Below are 21,342 nucleotides of genomic sequence, written 5' to 3'. Positions count from 1 at the left end.
AACAGAACTGTCTGTTGACATTGAGAGGCAAAACTCAGAGAGACCTGACCCTTTCTCATACACCTGAAGATGCAGAAGAAATTGTGACAAGGCTGCCCTGCAGCTTGTGTCTGCAACACAGAGGACTGCCCTCACAAAGACCTCCTGTTCGAGGGCAGGGGCACTATTCCACTTCACAGGTCCTTCTTCACGATAATGCAAAAACAAACCCAAAATTTCAACCCTCTTTGTGCAAAAAGGGGAAATAATTTTTTGGCTGTTGCCTGGTGTCAGTCACAAAATGGATGTCCACAGAGTCACCATGAACCACATCTCCTCCAACTCTGGGCTGCCACAATGAGGCATCCAGGGCCAGAAAAGCAACCCAGACCTCATACCACAAATGAACCAGAGCTACATGTGGCCCCTGATCTGAGAGAGGCATAACCTACACTGCTCTCAGACAGAGGACAGGGGCTGAAACTGCCTCACATTCACTTCATCTTCTCTGGAAAAGCAAGAACTTTTCTTAAGCCTCTGTCTGGATTTTAAAGTAGAATCACTGAGCCCAAGGCAGCTGTATGCCACACAGCCTAAGCTCCTCTGAGGTATTTAGCTCAGTTTAGTGTTAACTGTGAGGCAAACCATAAAAAACTTGGTCTGTAAAGGGTGCTGGGCACACTTACTGTCCCCTGCCTTTTGTGGCAATGACTGTTCCCAGATGGCCTGGTGCAGACAGAGCAGTGAGGGAGCAGAATGCCTGGAACAGAGCAACACCTCCTCCTTGTGCCTGCTGGGAGGAAAGCATTCCTGCACCCAGAAGTAAGGCCAGGAGCCTTCTCCTGTCTGCACCACCTGAACAACCCCAGTAATTACAGCCATGTGTGCTCAGTATGGGCCCCTCACAACACTGCGGTGCTGGAGTGTGCCCAGAGAAGGGTCTGGAGTACAAGTCTGATGAGGAGAAACTCCAGGAGCCAGGGGTGCTCAGTCTGGAGAAAAAGAGGCTCAGGGGGACATTTTGTTCTCTACAGCTCCCTGATGGGAGGGTGTAGCCAGGTAAGGGTCAGTCTCTTCCTCCACAAGCAACAGGACAAGAGGAAATGTTCTCAAGTTCTGCCACGGTTTGGATGTTAGAGCTGATCTCTTCACTGAAAGGGTTGTCAAACACTAGAACAGGCTGGCCAGGAGAGTGGTGGAGTCACCATCCCTGGAGGTATTTTAAAAGTGTGTAGATGTAGCCCTGGGGATATGGTTTAGTGGTGGCCTTGGCAGAGTTAGGTAAACAACTGGACTTGATTAATCTTAAAGGTCTTTTCCAATATAAAGGATTCCATGATTTCTCCCACAAGCAGATGTCATTTCACTCAGGCTGCAGCCACAGCTCAGAACTGCCTGGAATTTCATTACCTGGGAATTCTTCCCATTTTCCATCACAATCAAGTCTAGCTCTTGCTACTCTCAAAGTTTGCTGGCTCTGACAGCTATCAAACAAAAAGTACAGTGCCAGGACACCTGGAGTGGCTCTATTTTGTTCAAAGTGTAATAAATGAGTTTTTCCTAGCTGTTCTTGACATCTCTCCAATTGATGGTACCTTGCTGACAGATAAAAAACACAGTAATTAAACTGCACATGATGTTTGAATACCAAGAACTAAACCACAAACAGGCAGAATGAGATAAGGAGAGGGAAGTAACACAGGTATGCAAATCTGGCATGTTTGATGCATCCACTGCTATTCTACCTGTGAAAATGTGCTGCAACTTCTGAGGGAAACAGCAGCTGAAGGAGACTTGAATAGAGGCAGGCTCAGACAGACTGATGTGCCTTGGATAGTGCTTTTAAAAGGGGAAATTTGCAGATGAATCTGAATGACAACTGCAGAGAGCAATCTTCCTGCATATTTATTCAAATACAAACTACCAATAGGACAAACATTTAAAGGTCCATCTCCTAGAGTTTGTTTCCTCTCCCCTGCCCTCCCCCTTATGTAAAATACTGGAGATTGAATCTGTTTATCTTTCGTTGATTATGCCTCATGTTCAGAATTCAAATACCTGATATGACCTTTGTGAATACAAGATAAAAGTGAAAGATACAAGTGAAAACCTTGACATAAATTAACTGCTAGGCTTTGGAGTCTATATAGATACATGTGTGTGTGTGTGTGTGTGTATATATATATGATGGTTTTAAGGTGCATTAATGTGCTCGTTTTATTATTGATTACTTATATTACCTTGCAGTGTCTGGGCTTTACCAGCTATGCTCTTCTCTAGTGAGAAATAAATAACCAAGAAATTCTGGTGTTTCATCACCTTTACATTTTACAACAGAACCTTCATCCCTTTTTTCATACTATTTTTCCTGCTTCTACTGATTATACTTCTACTGATTTGTAAAAACCAAGGAACTTGTTTCCTTCCTCAATATAGATACATATTTCTGTGGCATCTGGGATCAAATTGCTTTTCCTTCAGCAGCATTAATCCTACACCCAGCCTGAAGGACAGGGAGCTATGTCAAATACTGCTAGATGGGATTTCCAATATTCCTCGTGAACAGCCAGAGTTAATTCCCACAACAAATTGCATCTTTAATGCCTTTGGATTGAAAGGTTTTCTTATGGCACAGTAGCAAACACAATGATCCTAGATAATTTTTATAATTTATATGAAATCACAGAAACACATGAGTATCATTGAGAGTAAGCCATGCTCTCTGCACCCTGCCTGCCCCTGCCTGGCACTGGGGCACATGTGGAGCCATACCTTCAGTAAATCCGACAGGCGGGTCAGCATGTCAGTGGTGATGGAAGGAATGTTATCCACACACTGGCAGTACTCCAGGATTATTCTTATTAGCAGCAATACTGTCCTGAAAAAGAAGAAAAAGCCAAATATGTCATCTCAGTGCACAAAAGATACTGAAAAAATCAAACACAGGCCAGCCATGTTGATAGAAAGATACCCAATGCTTTCTATAGAGATTACAGCATTGAATAAATCCACTAAGTGATGTGGAGCAGAAGTGAAACATAAAAGCAGATTTACATAGATATAGTTACAACCAATACCCATTCCACAGGGTGGTATGTGGAGTACTTTATACAAAAGAAAATCTCTGAAAAATATGTAAGAAATGCTAAGGAGCCACAAACAGCTGTGAAGAAACAGCACCAAATATTCAAAGATGTTCAACACCTGTAATTTCTCCTGAAGTCAGCAGGCACTGGAGAATTTGGGAGCTACTGGATGGAATTAAGCAGGCTCCTCATACAGCAAGTATGCTGCTTTGAATTCAAATGCACAGAAGGCAGGAAAATTGAGGCAAGATTAAACGTTCAGAGTAGAGATTTTAACATTTCAAAAAGTTAAATCTCTTTCTTCCTCTAGGCAGTAGAGTGCAGAAAGATGATGACAAGTCAACTGAAAATAAACACCTGGAGAATGTTTTGTGAACACGAGGCATTTGTGATGAATGCATTTTATGTGATTAGATGCAATGAAACTGGATGTAGAACAGAGTAGAAATGAAGCAAATATTTGCACTGTGAAGCTCCCAATTGCTTCACAGAGCTAAATATAACAAGTTTGAAGTGAGCAGAGGTATATTATCAAACACATCATATATTAAGCAAATTTTATCCTTTACAGCAATGCTCCTACTCGACCTGAAATGCTCTTCAGCAGTGATATCATTTGCCTGGCACAGAAGTTCTCAGCCATCAGATTCTGTTTCCAACTGAATAATGACACATCATCATGAAGCAACTTATAAAATGACAGCTGGTCTAAGACATCCTGTACATCACACCTTTTAAGTTTGGTGCAAATTGATGTTAGAACTCCAGGGAGTGAGATCTTCCAGGCTTTACTCCCTCTCCAAAAACACTCCCATGCATAATTAATGCTTAAGCCTCAGTCTCTGGAAACACAGCATGCTTTTAAATGAAAGAAATAAATAGGTATCATACATTTTAAAATGTAATAAATAGGTATCATACATTTTAAAATGTGTCTGATATAACCAGCTTTAAGAAACCACTTTCCAATTAAAATGAGCCAGGATACCAAGAAATAGCATATGCAGCTTCTGAGATGCTTATTTTGAATAAGATAAGCAACTATTCAGTAACCAACTTGGGTATTTTGGTGCTGTCCAGCCTGGAGAGAAAAGGACTCTGGGGACATCTTATTGCAGCCTTGCAGTATGTAAAGGGCTTATAGGAATGACAGGGACAGATTTCTAGTTTACTGGTGATAGGACAAGGAGCAACAAACAGTTTTAAAGCAAAGAAGGCTGGATTCACTCTAGACATAAGGAAGAAATTTTTCAAAATGAGAATGGTGGAACACTGGTACAGGCTGGCCAGAGAGGTGGTGGATGCCCCAGACCTGGAAACATTCAAAGGCGAATTGCCAGGGCTCTGAACAACCTGGCCTAGTGCAAGGTGTCCCTGCTCACTGCAGATAGGGTGGACAAGATGATCTTTAAAAGTCTCTTTCATCCCAATCTATTCTAAGAGTCTACAACTTTTTCCAGAGATGAACAAGATTGCAAAAAATAACAGTGTGCTCAGAAAACAAACCTGTATTTTCAGGTGTGTGTTTCCATGAAGTAATTGGAAAAAACATTCAAATAAAATTATATATTAAAACCTAGCCTTTCAGTGAAAAAATGGCATTTTAATGTGGCAAAGAGCTTGTAGTGTTTTGTAACTGTTGGGAACCAAAGAGAAACTAGTCTGTGAAAGGAGAGGGATTCTTAATTTAAATAAGATTGCTAAAGTGGTTAGCATTCATCACAGTTCTACTCAAAAGTTCTTGCCAACTAACCCACTGCTAAGAGAAAAAAGTGCATCTTACCCAACTGTTGCATATTTTTGTCCTTCAACAATAAGGAATTCAGCTGGTTTTCTTTCTTCAGTAGCTAGATATTTTAGTAAGACAAGAAAAGGAGTGAGTTGGACTAAAAACAAGTGCAAAAAATGCTTTACAAAAAGACTGTGTTCACTTGCTAAGGTTTGAGAAAACCCACAATCTTTGTAGCAAGCACTTCTCTCTTTTACAGGATTTACTAAATAGCTGATCACCCATCAAAATTTTTACAACCCATAAAGTTACTTCATTATCTGCTGTGCTTTTAGATCAAAAAAATCTCATAGTCCCATAGTCATTATGGACTTAAAACCTCCAAATACAACAGGCTACAAATAGAAGAAAGGCAGAAAAAGCCACTAGGTTTTCTAATATACATTCTCAAGTGATTTCCTGTGTATATTAATATTTTAGTTTCAAATTACTTTTTCCTCAGGCTTCATAACAGAAGCTCTTACTGATGCAGCTTTTCATGCTAAATTATCTGCTTGAAGGAAGTTATTTTATGAGCAATGGTTGATGAACATATTTATCTGTCATATTCCATAACTGGAGTGATTATTGCTTTAGTACACTCTCTGTTATCTGCTATGTTCCTTCTGGGAGGTCAGGGTTTCTCCACCATGACATCACTGTATTTTCTTCCCTCTAATCTCTTGCCATTTTTCTCCACCTCTCTGCATGTTTCCTTCCTCTTCTGGGTATTCACTTCCCCCAGCCATCACTGCAATATAGGATGAGTATCCCCACAAGGTAAGAACACATTAAGCATCCCCATGGTGCACACGGGGAAGTGGGCAGGAAGAAAAAGTGACTTCTCTGAGGTCAAATGAGGTTTCTGTGGCAAGGTAAATAATTGAATAAACATGAGTTTTCCCTTCCATGAGCAGCCACATGGCATGCTGCCTTTCATTTGAACTGGCAGAGGAAGTAGTGGGAAGGAGCAGGCTTTGTTTCACACAAAGAGGGCTGAGCACATGCACGTGCTCCTCAATCCCTTGCAATTCCTCAGCAGTACCTTGTGGGAAAAGACTGAATTTGTGCAGAGACTGCAAGCTTCTACACTGGGAGTATTTGTATAAAAAGGCAGCTCTTTCACTGTGCTAACACTTCTGGGCGTTTTCAAACAATAGACAGATAATCTTCAGCACAAGGCATTTCAACATCAGTAACAGAAAAAAAAAAAGACAGCAGCCATCAATTTTCTTCTCATCCCCACAAAGGGCAGCAAGCAAACAGATCCAGAGTGTCATCAGAATATGTCCATCAATAGTCAACAGCAGAACTTGCAGATAATAAATTCATTTCACACCAGAACTGTAAGGCACACACCTGTTGGTTTCTTTTCAGGGAGAGAAATTCTGCCATCTGACACGGAATCAACAAGGTCCTGGAACTCGGCAGGAACTTCAGCTTGCTTCCAGCGCTCATTGTCCAAAAGCAAGCTGGTTATAAACACAAAAGAGAGGAGGCTGAGAAAGAAATACCTTGTCTTGATATTTCACTTGCCTGTAATGCTGAAAAATAATTTTGAAAATACCACAGGTCCAAAATGTTACGTCAGGCATCTTCATGAGAAGGAGGTGCCCACAATTGTCAGCAGCAAAACAGAACAACACTATGCTGGTCAAGAGATCTCACAATTTGCTCATTTAATCTATCACAGGGGACCAAAAACTACACCAGGCAATAAAGGTCTTTATGAGATCATCGCCAATGAAGTAATGTATAAATACCAGACTTTTAACAGCTTTTGATGGATGAGAGCAAACAGACTTGATGGATGTTACTGGCCAGGCTATTCCTCTGAGCGGTTTGGAGCTTTTTTAGAAAACAGCTGAGAGTGTTTTATTTTTAAATAAAGTAAATTATTCTTAAACTCCTGAAACAGAGCAATCCTGCCCTTCAATGTTAGTTTCATGTATTTTCTGTAGCCATTACTGTACTTGTTTAAGTAGCTGTAGAACAATTCAGTTTGAAGAAATTAAGAAAACAGTAAAAGTCTAAATCAAGTGGAAATAATTGGGATTTAATACAGTTTTTTCACTCCCTGCTTTTAAATAAAACAAACATACCAATCTAGGCAACAAAAGATTGTGTTCAGCTGGCATATGATACATAAAATTATTCACGGAAGAGCACAATGATTGTCTACCCAGAGGTACCTTAGTTTTGTCTTCCTCTCCTCATGAAACCTATTCACAAATCTGTTGGCTTGACTCTGAAGAGCTCCTCTCAAGGACATGCTCTTCCTGCCACAGATCTGCTCAGTATCCAAGATGAAGCCTTCCATCAGTCGAGAAAGAGTAACGAACTCAGTGGAATTCAGCTTCTCTAGGAAGCCATCCTGCATGCAAAGAAAACCATTGTAAGGAGACATAACACCACAAAAATTCAGAGACATACAGAAATAACTAGTCAGCATGTCTGAGGGCTACTACAGTTTGAAGTGGCACATCATTTAACCAGTACAAGTGACAGACAGGGTAGACTGCAGTGTAAGCAGCTACCTTGTCACAGACATGCACTCTCTGCACGAAGCAAATCAGAATATTAAAAAGAGAAAGAAATAGGCAGAAGAAACCAACACTGCCTCGCAATGATTTACGTTAACACTGGTGTGCTCTGAGCATGACCATGCAGAGACTGAGGCAGCAGGAACAGTTCCTGTATACCCATCATGGGTGCTACTTCAGAAACCTCATAAAAACAGTAACCAAATGCTTACCAAGCATGAGGCACCACAGCAGTCTGACCCAAGCTGCTCACCTTTGCTCTTGCCATGAGGAACTTGACTGAACGATCATGGCAGATATCAGAGGCGTTATAAAGTAACTCTTGGATATTGTTTGCCAGCCTGAACAGCTCCATGTCCGTCAATTTCATGTCATCGCTGATCCTACAAATGACAGAACCAGTTGGCTGAGCATCAGTCTATGGAGCAAACAGTATTTTTGCACACAGAAGGAAAGAGCCTTGCAGCAATAGTCAAATGCAGTCAGTTAATCACCAAAGTCACTTTATGCAGATGGAATCTTCTAAGATGCTGTCAAGGTCCTGTCAGCCCCTTGTAGCAAGGAAATGCATAATGGCACATCCTGGCTTTTTTATTCTGCATTCTAATTGCTATTAAAGATCTAAGTAAACATGACATAACCATTGATACAATAAATGTAATTAATAATTTACTGAGTTAAAATTTACCTAGCTCCTGTGAGACTTCTGCATCACAAGCATGACAGATAAAACACAGCACTTCTCTTCCAATGCAAGTGTAAGGCCTAAAATAGATATCTGTACTCTCCACAGCCTACATCTATTTATCTTTCATTCTATTATCTTTTTAGACTCCAGGCTCTTAGGTGCTGCTTTTTACAAAAGCTTGGATTAACTGTCTACTGTTCTGTTCACTTAGCACAGCTCTGCTGTTCATGGTTGATGCCATTAGTGAAGACCACAATCTTCTGGGCCAGCCCAAGGACTGACAGCACGACAGAAGAGAACTCAGGACACTACAGAGCAGCAACTGTGCTAACATTGCTCTGTGTATCCAAACACAGAGCAAAGGTGCAAGCAAAACCAGAAGAGCGATGAAGTAAGTTCATTTTAGAATAAAGTTATGCAACCAGCCTCAGAAACAACTTTATTCCTGAGAAGCTCTGGCTGGATGGTGCATTTTTAGCAAACTTGGCAAAGTTCTCCAGACTAGTTTGGATCCAACCCCCTTCCCATTCCCTGCTCTTCCACATAACTCTGGACTCCTCTTCATAAATAATTTATCCTCCACCACATGACAGATGTTCAGATATACAAAGGCCTGTGTTTTATGCACAGCATATTTACTTTAAATCTATCTCCTTCCCCATTTGGTGGGGAAGGTTTCTATCAAAACTAACAGCTGCTTCAACACATAAGTACAGATACTCAAGGACCAAGCAGTAAGAGCAAGCCATTTGCTGTCTTCCATCTCTCAGCAGGGTAACAAGTGGTATTTCAGCTTTGCTTCATATAACTCTGCATCCAGACATGCCGGCTGTTGAAATGGTTCATGCCTGAATTTCACACACATTATGCCTTGTTCTGTTCAAAAGATAGCTATGACTTGCAGCCACAAGGAACAGGTGCATAAAAGGATGCCAGGAGGCTGGAACTCTGGAGACAGGAACACCTGAGAGCAGCACTGCCTATGTAACCAAAGCACTGAGATGGATTTATTTATGTGGGTCAAATAGTTGACGACAAACAGAAAATTTTTCTCTAGAATTTATCAAGGTGTATTCCATTAAGCCATCTTAAAAAAAAACCAAACAAAACTAACAACCAAAAAATCCAAAACTAAAAACACCAGGAAAAATAACCATAGGGAACATGAACAGGGAACAGAAATGCTTCTGTCTGCTAAAGGCATGACAAACAATCTGTCTTTCAAGATCTCACACATCTCTCCTGCTCTCTACACAAGTGGCCTCCCCAGAAAAACTAATGGAGAAGGGGCTCTTTTCTGGAAGAAGTGACATAAACCAGTCCATGTACCACTACATGTAGAGGTGAAGGAAAGGCAAATACAGCAATAGGCTCTGCTGGCAGTCTCTAGGGGGAGAGCCACTGCACTGCACCCACCTACAAAGCACATTCCTCCAAAGTCACTTTTGCACTGTGTGCCCAGAACCAACCGCCTGCACCTCACCCCTCGTTCCGGGTGGAGACGGGCAGGGTGCTCACTCACATCATCTCTACTCCCCCTGGAGTGACAGAGGAGGAGGTGTGCTCCTTGCTGGACGAGGAGTCGGTGGCGCACTCGGGCTCCGAGACGGAGTCGCTGCTGCAGGGCTCGCTGTTGGGGGAGGTGTTCCTTTGGGAGGCCGGGTCGGCTGCTCCGGTTGGGAGCTCCCCGTCGCCAAAGGCGTCGCTGATGAACATCCCCTCGTGGGTCAGGTAGGCCACCTCGCTGTCCACCATGCTCTCCTTAGCAGAGTTCTTCTGTAACGTGTCCTCCAGGTCTCTGTTTTTTTGGTTCTTGTCTAGAACCAAGAAAACCACGCTACGGATAGTATTTAACGTTGCCTAGAACGAAATACAACTTTTATTACAAAAGAAACCACCCCAAAACCCAGTGCCACAAGCTTGTGCTAGAAAGATATTTTATTTGGCCCACAAAATTAAACTAAATCCTGGCTTTATTTTCTGTCATGTAGTTAGCATTTGGAGGCAGACCCATTTGTCTGATGGCAACCAATATCTGATGTTTCTGAGGCAGGTGAAAGAAACCTCGTTTGGAGCAATCTAACACATACAAAAGCTCTGTCCTAATCCCTAGCAGCTTAGAATAGAAGTAATTGAGCAAAAGAAGTATTATCTCTGCCACTGCTCTCTTTGTTAGCACTAATCATTTTTGCCCTGGATGCTGATATTCACATCTCCGTTCAATCAGAAGTTTGAACTCTACATGCAAAACCACATCTTAAGACTCCAAATGGAAAAGCAACTTCATTCCCTTTCATGCTTGAACTATGTGAAGTTGTTTGTAAATTCATGTCTTACCTTGACTCTCTTGAGGAAGATGGTGAATTTAGAAAAAATATTCTTCAGTAAATCAAACCATTGAGGAAAATTCATCATCCTCATCTGGTCTGCAAGCCTATAAAAAGAGCAGTATTCAGCAAACAGCAATTGTTTGCTGACCATGATGCCTACTGGCACATAAAGGAAAAGAAAACATGCTTTAAATGGAATTGCAAATATAAGGAAAACTGCATAGATTTTTACCTGGCAAGCAACAGACACCACCTAAACAACAGTCATGATCAACACAATGCAAATGGAGTGGGGAAGGAGGAACATAGAATTAGATCATACTGTAAGAAAAAAATCTTCACATTTACCCTTTAGTTCTTTCCTGGGCATAATGTTCTCTTCCCTGGGGTAAGTATGTGTTACCAACAAGGGATGGGTTAATAACATTTTCACAAACCACACGGGAGGAAAAAAAAATCACAAAAAATACTACACTGAAATGAGAGCACTTCTGCTATTAAAGTACAAGCCAGTTGTTTGTGGCAAAAGGGCAGAAAAATCACTGACAGAACAAAAATTAAACCCTGTAATACACAGCTGGGACCCAAGAACAGAACACTAAACACTGGAGAATGGTGACCAAATATCCAATGTGTAAAAATGACCCTGTGCCCAGTCATTTCTCAATCTGGGTATGAAATCCGTGCAGGTTTTACAACTCACTTTGCTCTATCAGCTGGACTATTTTTATTATCTTGGGGTAACACTTTGCTGAGTCAAGTGAATCATAAAGCCATAGAAAAAACAGAAGCTGGCAGGGGCCCCTGGAGCTGGGGCCTCTGGAGCTGCCTTGGCCAAGCCCTGCTCAAGGCAGATCCAACTACACTGGGCTGCTCTGGGCCCTGAGCTCTGGGTCAGTTGAAGCTTCAGTCCCAGAGCACAGATCTCACAGCTCCTCTGGGCTTGTGTTCCAGTGTTTGACCAACCTTATGGGGAACAGATTCTCCCTATGACTCATCTGGCATTTCTCATCTTCCACACTGTGGTCACTGCCCTCTGTGCAAACTCTGAGAGGAGCCTGGCTCCATCTCCATCTCTCCTCTGGCATCTGCCTTTGCTGGGCTTGATGAGGTTCCTGATGGACCCTTTCTAGGGCTAAAGGTGTCTGTCTCCTCTCTGGATAGCTCTTGTTCTTGATTATGGGGAGGAACTTGAACTAATGACATGTTTTAGTACAAAGTCCCACATTATGGCAACAGGGAATGCTTTCAAGTGGAGATATCTCTATTTAAGAAGTATCTCCATATATTCAAAAGCTATATGCTCCATGTAGTGAGATTCACAGAATTTTAGTATTTATTTAAAAGGTAGATTTAAGGTAACATTAGAATCTGAATGAGAAGTAAAATAACATCCACCCAGAGGTGGACAAAGGTAGAGTCTTAAGATGCAAGAGAAGTATAATCCTTAATTATAGGGAAATTTAAGCAAAAATTAGAATGCAAATATTATTTATGATTAAAAAAACCCAAAAAATAAACAAACAAACAAAAAATTATACTATCTCCACCCACCACCACCAAAAAAAAAAAAATTCTGGCTGCATACTTACTTAACAACTACTTCTGTATCTATTTCTTCTATCTGCGACACTGTATTAACCACACACTGTCAAATTTTAAGAGGAAAAAAAAACAAAACAAAAGATCACATTAGCTTCTTTCTAACCACTGCTCAATTTCATAACAAACATATTACATTAACCCTCAAGTTAAATAAGGAGAAGTAAAATAAGCAAAGAAAGACATACTTGTATCACTTAACAACTTGTTTCACTAAAAACAAACAAACAAACAAAAAACCCAACAAAAGAAACCCCCCAAAGCAACTGGTGCATACAAACCTGGCCAGCTTCCTCAGGTCTCCAGTACAATTTTTATTCCAAACACATCTCCAGTTTTACAGCCATTTCATTAATCTCTTTTTCCATTACTTGTAAGCCCAAGGTACAAATCAACTCTACTCAGACTGAAAAAGGGCTTTTCTCCCAAATACCAGCCAATAAAATGAACAAATGAGTAGTAGTAGTAGAGTAGAACTTGCTTTAAGCAAGTTTGCACAATCCCAGTGGTGACTGAGGGCTGCCATCTCAAGCTACACAGGTTTAACCTGTGTTCTGAATAATGGTGGTTAGTACAGAAACTTCTGAAGAAGAACAGAACCTTGCTCTTGAACTATGCAGTGTGTTCAGTGCTTGCAAACTTTTGCTCTTACACTTGCCTGGCAACAAAAACCTACTAAAACTCACTGACCAAAACAGCCCAGCAATGCTTTTGAAGAGGAAGTACATTTGAGGTGTGGCAAGAAAACAGTTTCCTTTATTAAGGAAAGTATCCCTAAGAGTTGAGACAATGGGCCCCTATATAAAAGCATTGCACAAACCACACAGGAATACTCAAATCCTGCATATTTTCCTTAGTCAACAGAAATTTACACTGGAATTTGATTAAATGTTGTCTACTATTAAACAGAGGGGAAACCTGAAAAAACCAACTTAAATCTTCGCAGTAGAATGGAAAAAACATTTTGAGACCAAGAATGAGCAGAAAAATAGGGAGCATTGTCTATTATATGATCAAACAAAGAATCTGAAGGGGAAAAAAAAAAGTCTCCTTATGACTGCTAATGCAGCCAAGCAAAAAGCCAGTGGAGACTGCCAGGCAGATGAACAACTTTATCTTGGTGTTTTAAATGATTTTTTTTTTTTATTTGCTAGCAATGTGGGCTTATCTACCTTGTACAATCAGACCAACAGAACCATGGGGCTACAATATGAAAGGGACTGGAACAGCCAAGTTTGGTTTAAAACAAAAACCTTCAAATAAGAGTATAAAAAACCAAATCCAAACTTTAAAAACTAGGTTCCCAACCCACAATGCAGCTGTGAAATGCAGACTGTCCTATGAGGACAGGAGATGCTCAACTCAGCACCCATCTCTAAGCCTTTGAGATACAAATCAGAGGGAGTTCATAGCACATCAGACATAGCTCTTGGAATAATCACATATCTCCAGGGAAAAAAAAAATATTCTTACACAATATTCTCACATATGCATGCAAACAAGATGAGTAAAACTGAAAGTATCAAATACATACCCTAAGATCAGCCCAAGATCTGTTTGCAAACAAATGTCATCATGTCACTATCCAAAATAGCCAATGTATTTTCCCCAAAGAATTAATATGAATTTTGTTCAATTATAGGTTTGAGCTGGTTTTATCAATAAAGTTTTTTTGGCTTGAAAGATACTCTGCCCTAAATGGCAAACCACCACACCAATGCAGAAAAGGACTTGGGACTTAAGTCGTTTTTTGGTTTTTTTTTAAAGGTAAGCACTTCTACCTTCTCCATTACTTCACCTTGCTCTCTCAAAAAAAAAAGGCAAGGGTGTTTTTCAACCTTTTATCATGTGCCTATGCTAGGTCTGTGTTAAAATTAAGGCAAGAACATTTGCAGGGAATTAATTTTTTTAAACTGGCAAGTTCTTTGATTCTCCTTTATGTGTTTATACCAATAACTTGAGGGTTTTGCTTTACAGTGTATTTGGAGGGAGAGGTTTGTAGTGAGGTTTTGGAGTGTTTGTTTTGTTGTGACTTTTAAATGAAATGCAGTGCTATGACACAACTGGTATTTCAGTGAGCCAAATGTTAAGAGAAAGGGAAGTTCAAAACAATGTTAATTTTACAAAGAAAACAGAGAGCTTACGTTACCTACACCTTCCCAATGTTATTCTGTAAACACCTCTGTGCTTCAGAGAGCCCTTTAAGTGTCTGCAAGCTCAGCTGCTCTGACAGACCATCAGCCACCTAAAAGCCTTCATCAGAGCTGCTCTTAATGACTAAAAAATTAATTGCAAGGGGCAGAGGAAAGCTTGTAAGATACATTAGAAAAGTTTCTTACCTGTTTAATTATATTCTTTGCAGTATTAATCATTTCATCTCCATATATTTCATAAAAATTTAGCTTCCTTTGTTTTAGAAGTCCAAATACTAGAGATACCAGTCTCTCCTATCAAGAGAAAATTTAAACAAAACAAAACACGTGAAAAATATCAAGGTGAAGACAAGAAACAAATTTAAGAAACTGCACAGCAGTTCATGTATCAAGCACACAGTGAACTGCATTTAGGTCAATCCAATTCCTCCAGACTAATGCCAAGCTTTGCCTATACAAAAAAGTTCCCTGTGGAATTATCAGCTGAGTCTCTTTCTCCCACCCCCTTTCCTTCCAATTCCTCAACTGGGCTCATTCACAAGTGCTTAAACCTGTGGATATTTCTAACCATGAGTGAGTTTCCTAATCCTGAGCAAGACTGACACTTTGCACAGCCTGAGTGAGAGGCTGGCATGCTGCAGCACAGAGGGCAAGAAACCACAGGGCAGAAATGGGAGCATTGCAGGGCTACTGCCAACCACCAGCATGAAATGGATTAAACAAGGCTGAACAGGTCATAGGCTCTAGCAATTACTGAAGAGCCCCACAGGCAAAATCCCAAAAAACCTTTTCTGGGCTAGAAATCAACCACAATAACTTCATATGTTTATAATCTTCAGAGGAATGAGGAATATATATCTATACATATACTGTGAATGAAGCATGCATTCAAGGAAAACATATGCTTGGTGTAAGTAACCACAAAAGCATGGGGAAACAGAGTAAGAACAACATGCAAGTATCAGCTTTCACTGCAAAACTGAAATTTTACAAACAAGTCAATGAGAGTTCATGTTATTTTCCACTTACATGCTTAGGTTAATGAAATGAACTCAGTACACATTTAATCAAAGACCTCATTATTTTGAAAAAATAAAGTGGGCCTGCATTGCTGTTCAGAGTTTAATTAGAATTATTTAATCTTATCACACACAAAAATAAATAGGCGGGGAGAGGTGTGGAAGAGAACATAAATAGTCTAAAATTATAGTGCTGCTACCAGGGACCTGAGTGAATTAGTTGGCACTAATTAAGTATGTTAAAGTGCAAACATATTCATGAGACAGTTTATTTCAATAACAGACATACCTCTTCTAGAATTTGGCAATCATCTTCTAGGGGTCTATTTAAATCATTGCGAGCATAAGTTGAAAACTCTGCAATCATCATTTTATCTATCAGCTTTTCCAGTTCACAAAGCTGTGAGCCAAGATGCCTAAGAAAAACAGCCATTGAGATATGAGCTAAATAATCAACCTAAAAATGAATCATTAGTTCACAGTTGAAGAAAATAACCACCCAGCAGGAAATTTCCATGCAGTCTACACTGGCTTAATGGGAGGCTCCAATCTTTCACTCCTCAGAGCAGCTGAAATCATGCATTTGTCAGAGGCACTGTCACCTTACACCAAAACATATGGACTTGAATATTGATGGAGGATAAAATTTGGAAATAGGGATTTTTATTTTTATTTTGGAAGGTGCCAAGTACCTCTTTTCCCAATGAGTGAACCAGAACTAAGAATACTCAGTGCTTGTCAGTATAAAGGAGCTAAAAAGAAGGAATACTTCTTTTGCCAGTTAAGTTCCTTGGATCATCAGTCCACAAGTTTTAATTCAATCATTTGAGCTTTTGATGTGGTCACAGATTCAATTCACATGACAGGATGGCTTTCAGAGAACACACAAGAGTTTTTAAATTTGCCATTTTTTATGCTGCTCTAAATGAAAAATGTTTTTCCCACGTATGGGAGATTTTAAACCATATTTTGCAGACTGTTGTCATACAGAACCACAAGGGAATTTCTCACATCAGAAATGTCAACTACCCTTTAAAAGCGGGAACTTGAGAGATGTCAAACACTCCAGGCTTTTCAACTTCCAGTAACAACTGGGAACAAGTATCTGTAAAAATCAGACTGCCTATTTTTTAACAAAACAAACAAACACAGACACTTTGCAAATGAGAATTAAGAGGAGCTGTGATATTTTACATATGCCTAGATACAAAATGGAAGGGATGAACATGGCTTTCATTCTGTGCTGGTGTAGCTGGATCCTTTGCTGTCACAGCTTATGATTTCTCCTCCTTGCAGAAACCCACATGGCCAGCACTGAGCTGAAGTCCATGAACTTTGCTGGATCTGAGTGGAGCAGATTTATTTATTTATTTTAATTTCAAGATGACGAGGGATGTACCTGCTTTTGAAATTGTTGTTTGATAATTTATTGGAATGGACAAGGCAGATATATTTCAAATATCTGATTTAAGCAAAAATAGCCTGTAGAAAATCCAAGCCAGTTGCACCATGGGCATTTCAGAACAAACACAACAGGAAAATACCTTAAAGATTACCTATAACTGGAGTTGCAAAACTGACAGCAGGACTAGGAGATATAAAACAAAGGCTCTTACTGATGTAAGCATGAAGATGCTCCTTGGAACTTTATTTCTGTAGCTGTGCTGAACTGCACTGAAACCCACCAAAACCTGTCCTCTCAAACCCCAGCTATGGAAACATCCAACAGCTCCCAGCACCTGACCTCACCACTTTGTCCAAGAGTTCCAGTTCCTAGCAGCCACAAAAATCCCTCCAACCCGAAACATTCAGGAACAAGTCAAACCTTAATTCACACTCCAGCAAAACACCTTGGCAATTATCTCTAAACAGGTACTACTCACACATCAGATCCCTTCAATGAATATGACAACTCATATTATGTAAAATGATGACTGCAGGGTAAAACTTCTTTTAAAATACACAAATCAGAACTGTTTTCCCATGCATCTGTGTTTTACTGTGCAAAATACTACAAAAGTGTGGTTTGGCAGCATACCTGTGGAAAAACACCAACAGAACAAAACAAAAAAACCAAACCAACCTCCCCACAATCAAACAAAATCACGGTATCTCCATCACCCCAACAATGACTATGAAAATGAGGCAGAAAGTGTTTTCACAGATTTTTAAGTCAGTTAACACATCAGCACAGTTAACAGAACAGCACTCTCTGCTGACAGAGCACACAGGTTACCCAGCTGCAAAATACAGCTGGTTCTGAGTGATGCTGTCACAGGGCCTTACAGACTTGTCACCAAGGTCACTACAAAGGTGACTCAGTGAAGGGCTGTGCACCAGAATCTATGGCTGATAGCAGGAACACTAAAGAGGACAAACTGCACTGATTTTCTAGTACTTTTTCATGAGATCTTTTCTACATAAAATTTGAGTGTTTTTCCAAACTAGCAAGAAGGGGTGCTAGGAACTCAACAGAAGAGAGGGACAAGAACAGTAACTATATAAAGTTCTGAGCATTCATGTTGCAGTCTGAACAGTAACCATGCTTCCATTATACAAGCTGTCAACCACTGGGCTGCTGGAACCACACAACCTCTAAACAAACCACCCCTCACCCACCACCAACTTAGAAAACTTAGCACACAGCTCCACAGCTGGCTGACACAAGCCTTGGAGCTGATTTAACCACACACTGCTTCTGCCAGCATCATGCCACACTGGCATGCACCACTTTTTGCATGCACCACTTTTAAACTATCTAGGTCTTATCATAGCTTATTTTATATCAGCTAGAAGGATTCTACTGCATTAATACTCCTATCCATCCCTAAATGCTGCCTGCAGAAGGATTGCAGACCCCCACATGGAAAACACCTCTCAGCTAAAGTCCAGCCACAGCTTTGCTCTCATCTCTGCACCCCTAAAACATCTCTTAACCAGAACAGAGGACAAAGCATTTAGATGTCAAAAGCTCATCCTACTCAAAAAAAAAAACAACAAAAAAACCCAAAAGCCCCATCTCTGGCAAAGACATTAGTAACACTGCTTATGCCACACTTAGATTTTACACCTTCTGTATTAGGTCCTCTAAGAATGAATGAATGAACAAAGGTAGAACAAATCCCTTCAGCCAACATAATTCTCTCAACACATTCCAGCTCTGCTTGCATTTTATGTATTTCCTGCATGGTTACCTACCGGAAACTGTGAATACCTTGAAGCTCTTGCTGTAACACCTCTTGTGTTGTTGCTATTAAGTCCAAAGCTCCGACATACTCCGAAGTGGAGAGCAGCAACTGCACTGTGGGCTGTGTTTGGTGTACAGTAGCCATTAGTTTCAGCTTATTGTATGCTTTTATACAGTTATTTCTGGTGAGTGACAGTCTTAAAACTCGAAGTGATCCTTCACACATTACTTTATCAATTTTAGCTATTTTCTCTCTAAGCAATTTTACAGCCTGGGAGGTTTTCCTGAGGTAGTCCTGCAACTCATGCTGAGAGGTCATTGCATGAAAAAATGCTTCTGAGCGGAGAGAAATCTGATGAGCAATATTTACTTCCACGATGTCCAGATAATGGCTCAGCTGGGAAGAGGAGGGAAGAGGAAAACCCAATGTTATTGTTATGACCTGGAAGCTTTATCACCATGCAAATACACTTTCAGTTTGTCTCATTGTATCACAAGGAACTTTTGCTAATAAAAGTTAAATCCCTTTGCTGTTGTGGTTTAATAACTTTTTTTGAAATTAAATCAAAATCACTGTGGGAAAGCTGATTTGATGCCTTTCTTTCTTGAAAATAAAAAGTTAGTAAAGCAAATTAATCCAGAATACTTCAAGTTTTGTACCACATGGTTGCACAGTGGCTACAGAATACGGACAATAACCAGGAGACAGCTCTGGATACTTGCTTGTATGTAACAGTATATACATGCAGATATGCTATGAAATTTGGTTCACTGAAGCTGCTAAATGTGCAGCCACTATACTTGATCACACCCTACTGGAATGGCTGTGCTTATTTAAAAAGCTGTAGTACTTTTTTTATAGAAAAATCTCCAGGGTATCTCTGGCTGCAGGTGTACTTCTGCCAACCAGCTGGAATTAGTACTAAGCCTATTTCCTGTGTGCTGGCACTGTGGGATTCTCAGAGACAGAGTACACCTACATGTTCAGAACCTGAAATTTAAATTCTCTGTCCAACAGTTACCAATTATCATATTAATATTCAGATGACCTGGTTTCTCAGAGGTGCCAAGCATACAAACCTCCTGTTGAATTCCAAAGGGCCAACCAGAGATGGAAAGGAAATCAGCTGGAGAACTTTTCCTTCTAGGAAGCATTTTCATACTGATTACTATGGATACACTAGAGATTTATACAATATGCAAACCCACCTATTTTGTTCACATCTAATTTAATCAGAAGCATCCTCCACCAACCAGCTCTGACATGCCTCGCCACAGGGAAAGCCAAGACAGATTCTGACACAATGATCAGGGAAAGGGCTATTACAAACCATTATTTCTGTGATTGTACCAACCAAATTCCCCAGGTCCCTTCACTTTGCTAAACAAGGTAGAAAAAACAGAGCAAACAGCATCTGCCTCAAAGATCTTACAGTCCCAATGTAGGGCAACACATGGGACATATGAGAACATAATGAGGAAATTTTTGAAGTAGATCAACAGCACTCCAAAAGGCTTTAAGCAGATCTGCTTAAGACAAGGTTTTCAAAATCCTGAAATCCTGTTGGAAAATGGTGCCTGGAGCTACAGACAATTATGGCAGCAGGGTGCATATTTACATGTGGTAAGTGTAAACCTCATGCAGTTCAGAAGCTTTAAAAAGAAAAACAAAAAACAAAAAAAAAGGGCTCATTTCAGTCATATGAAGTAGTGTTTTCACTCCTCTGCATCAGTGAGGGCTCTGGGTCTGCTTCAACACAAGTTCTTTCTAAGTGTCCATCCTGCTGCTGCCAGGCCCATTTTGGGAAGTTCACAGCTTTGCCAGACATTGCTTTTTCATCTTCAGACAGCAACTGCCCCAAAAAACTCCAAAGAAACCCTCCCCTAATTTTAGGTGTAGAGGACAACCTAATGAACCTTTGAGTTAGCCTCCAGCAGAGCCTGTCTCTTCTTCCTGCAGAGAGCAGGAAGACTAATTCCCAGAAATTTGCAAACACCTCCCAGACAATCTCAGGTTATTTTTTCTTAATGTACCTCACAGACTTCAAAATTACTCAGATTTTCTAAAAGCATTTTGTGGGTATTTCTACTGTAAAGATGACTCGTGATGACATTTTTTTATAGTATTACTACATATATAGCAAAAAAAAGATAAAAACAACCAAGAAAACACTTCCATTTCCAATACACAAGAAACAGCTCTGCTTTCATGTTCTCCTTTGTGAAATGCGAAAAACAGATCAATGCAGACAACAAAAAAAGTAGAAGGAATCTCCCAAAACACAAACATCATGTATTGCTCTTAGCACAGAAACCACAGTGTCTTGAATCTGAAATTTTCCTGAGATGCTGGCAAATAACAGTCTCACACAGTGTACAATCTGTGCAATCCAGCTTTCCCTTCTCACAGAACTGCTCTTCCTCCCCAAGAAAACTACTCCACACCTCTGAAGTTCTCCATATATATCTGTTTCAGTTAGTCACAGCTGTCATGAAGAGCCCGTTGTTACATCATACACAGATTCTTTTTTCCCAGATTCAATAGATTTACTGAGCAGGGAAAAAAATTCTCTTTCAGTAGGATGTTTCCTGCATGATTTACTAACAATCTGCAACCAGATGTAAAATGAGAGATACCAAAGCTCACAATGATGTCTCAAGAAACACCACACAGCAGCAGCCATGGAGTTCCTTTGCAGTATCCACCAGCACTGATGGATAACCACAACTTGTGTCAAAGTTGTACCTTTTCTTGAAGTAACTTGGAGGAAGCTGCATCACGATTTCCTTTTCCACCAGCGGTACTAAAATGAGACCATGGTAAAACGGCATTAAATGTTAAGGAATCTTCCAAGGCAAAATCTGGTTTCATAAAAATCTGAAACAGAAAAACAAAAGAAATAAATGTGCCTCACTCACCCCTATATTTTTTGTCCCAGGTTAAACACTGTGTCATTAAGCTAACAGAGATCTTATTCATTGATTTT

At 40.2% G+C, this 21,342-nt stretch overlaps 1 protein-coding gene across 2 annotated transcripts in view; it reads right to left on the bottom strand.

Annotated features, from left to right (window-relative positions):
- VPS54 (VPS54 subunit of GARP complex) overlaps positions 1–21,342 on the bottom strand; it is a 45,083-nt gene that overhangs the window by 8,720 nt on the left and 15,021 nt on the right. For both annotated transcript variants that reach the window (XM_079324244.1, XM_079324245.1), the window contains 12 exons: positions 21,102–21,233; positions 18,367–18,752; positions 15,458–15,584; positions 14,336–14,443; positions 11,987–12,042; positions 10,402–10,498; positions 9,587–9,924; positions 7,630–7,759; positions 7,026–7,207; positions 6,193–6,305; positions 4,849–4,912; positions 2,752–2,857 (listed from right to left, as the gene is read on the bottom strand). In XM_079324244.1, the coding sequence (XP_079180370.1) occupies positions 2,752–2,857; positions 4,849–4,912; positions 6,193–6,305; positions 7,026–7,207; positions 7,630–7,759; positions 9,587–9,924; positions 10,402–10,498; positions 11,987–12,042; positions 14,336–14,443; positions 15,458–15,584; positions 18,367–18,752; positions 21,102–21,233 (1,839 nt within the window). The remainder of the gene's footprint in view (positions 1–2,751; positions 2,858–4,848; positions 4,913–6,192; positions 6,306–7,025; positions 7,208–7,629; positions 7,760–9,586; positions 9,925–10,401; positions 10,499–11,986; positions 12,043–14,335; positions 14,444–15,457; positions 15,585–18,366; positions 18,753–21,101; positions 21,234–21,342) is intronic.

The sequence above is a fragment of the Erithacus rubecula genome, assembly GCF_903797595.1.
Source record: "Erithacus rubecula genome assembly, chromosome: 2".
In the NCBI taxonomy this organism is placed as follows: Eukaryota; Metazoa; Chordata; class Aves; order Passeriformes; family Muscicapidae; genus Erithacus; species Erithacus rubecula.
Note: the sequence above shows the minus strand (reverse complement) of the source record. Positions and strands in the feature narration are given on the sequence as shown.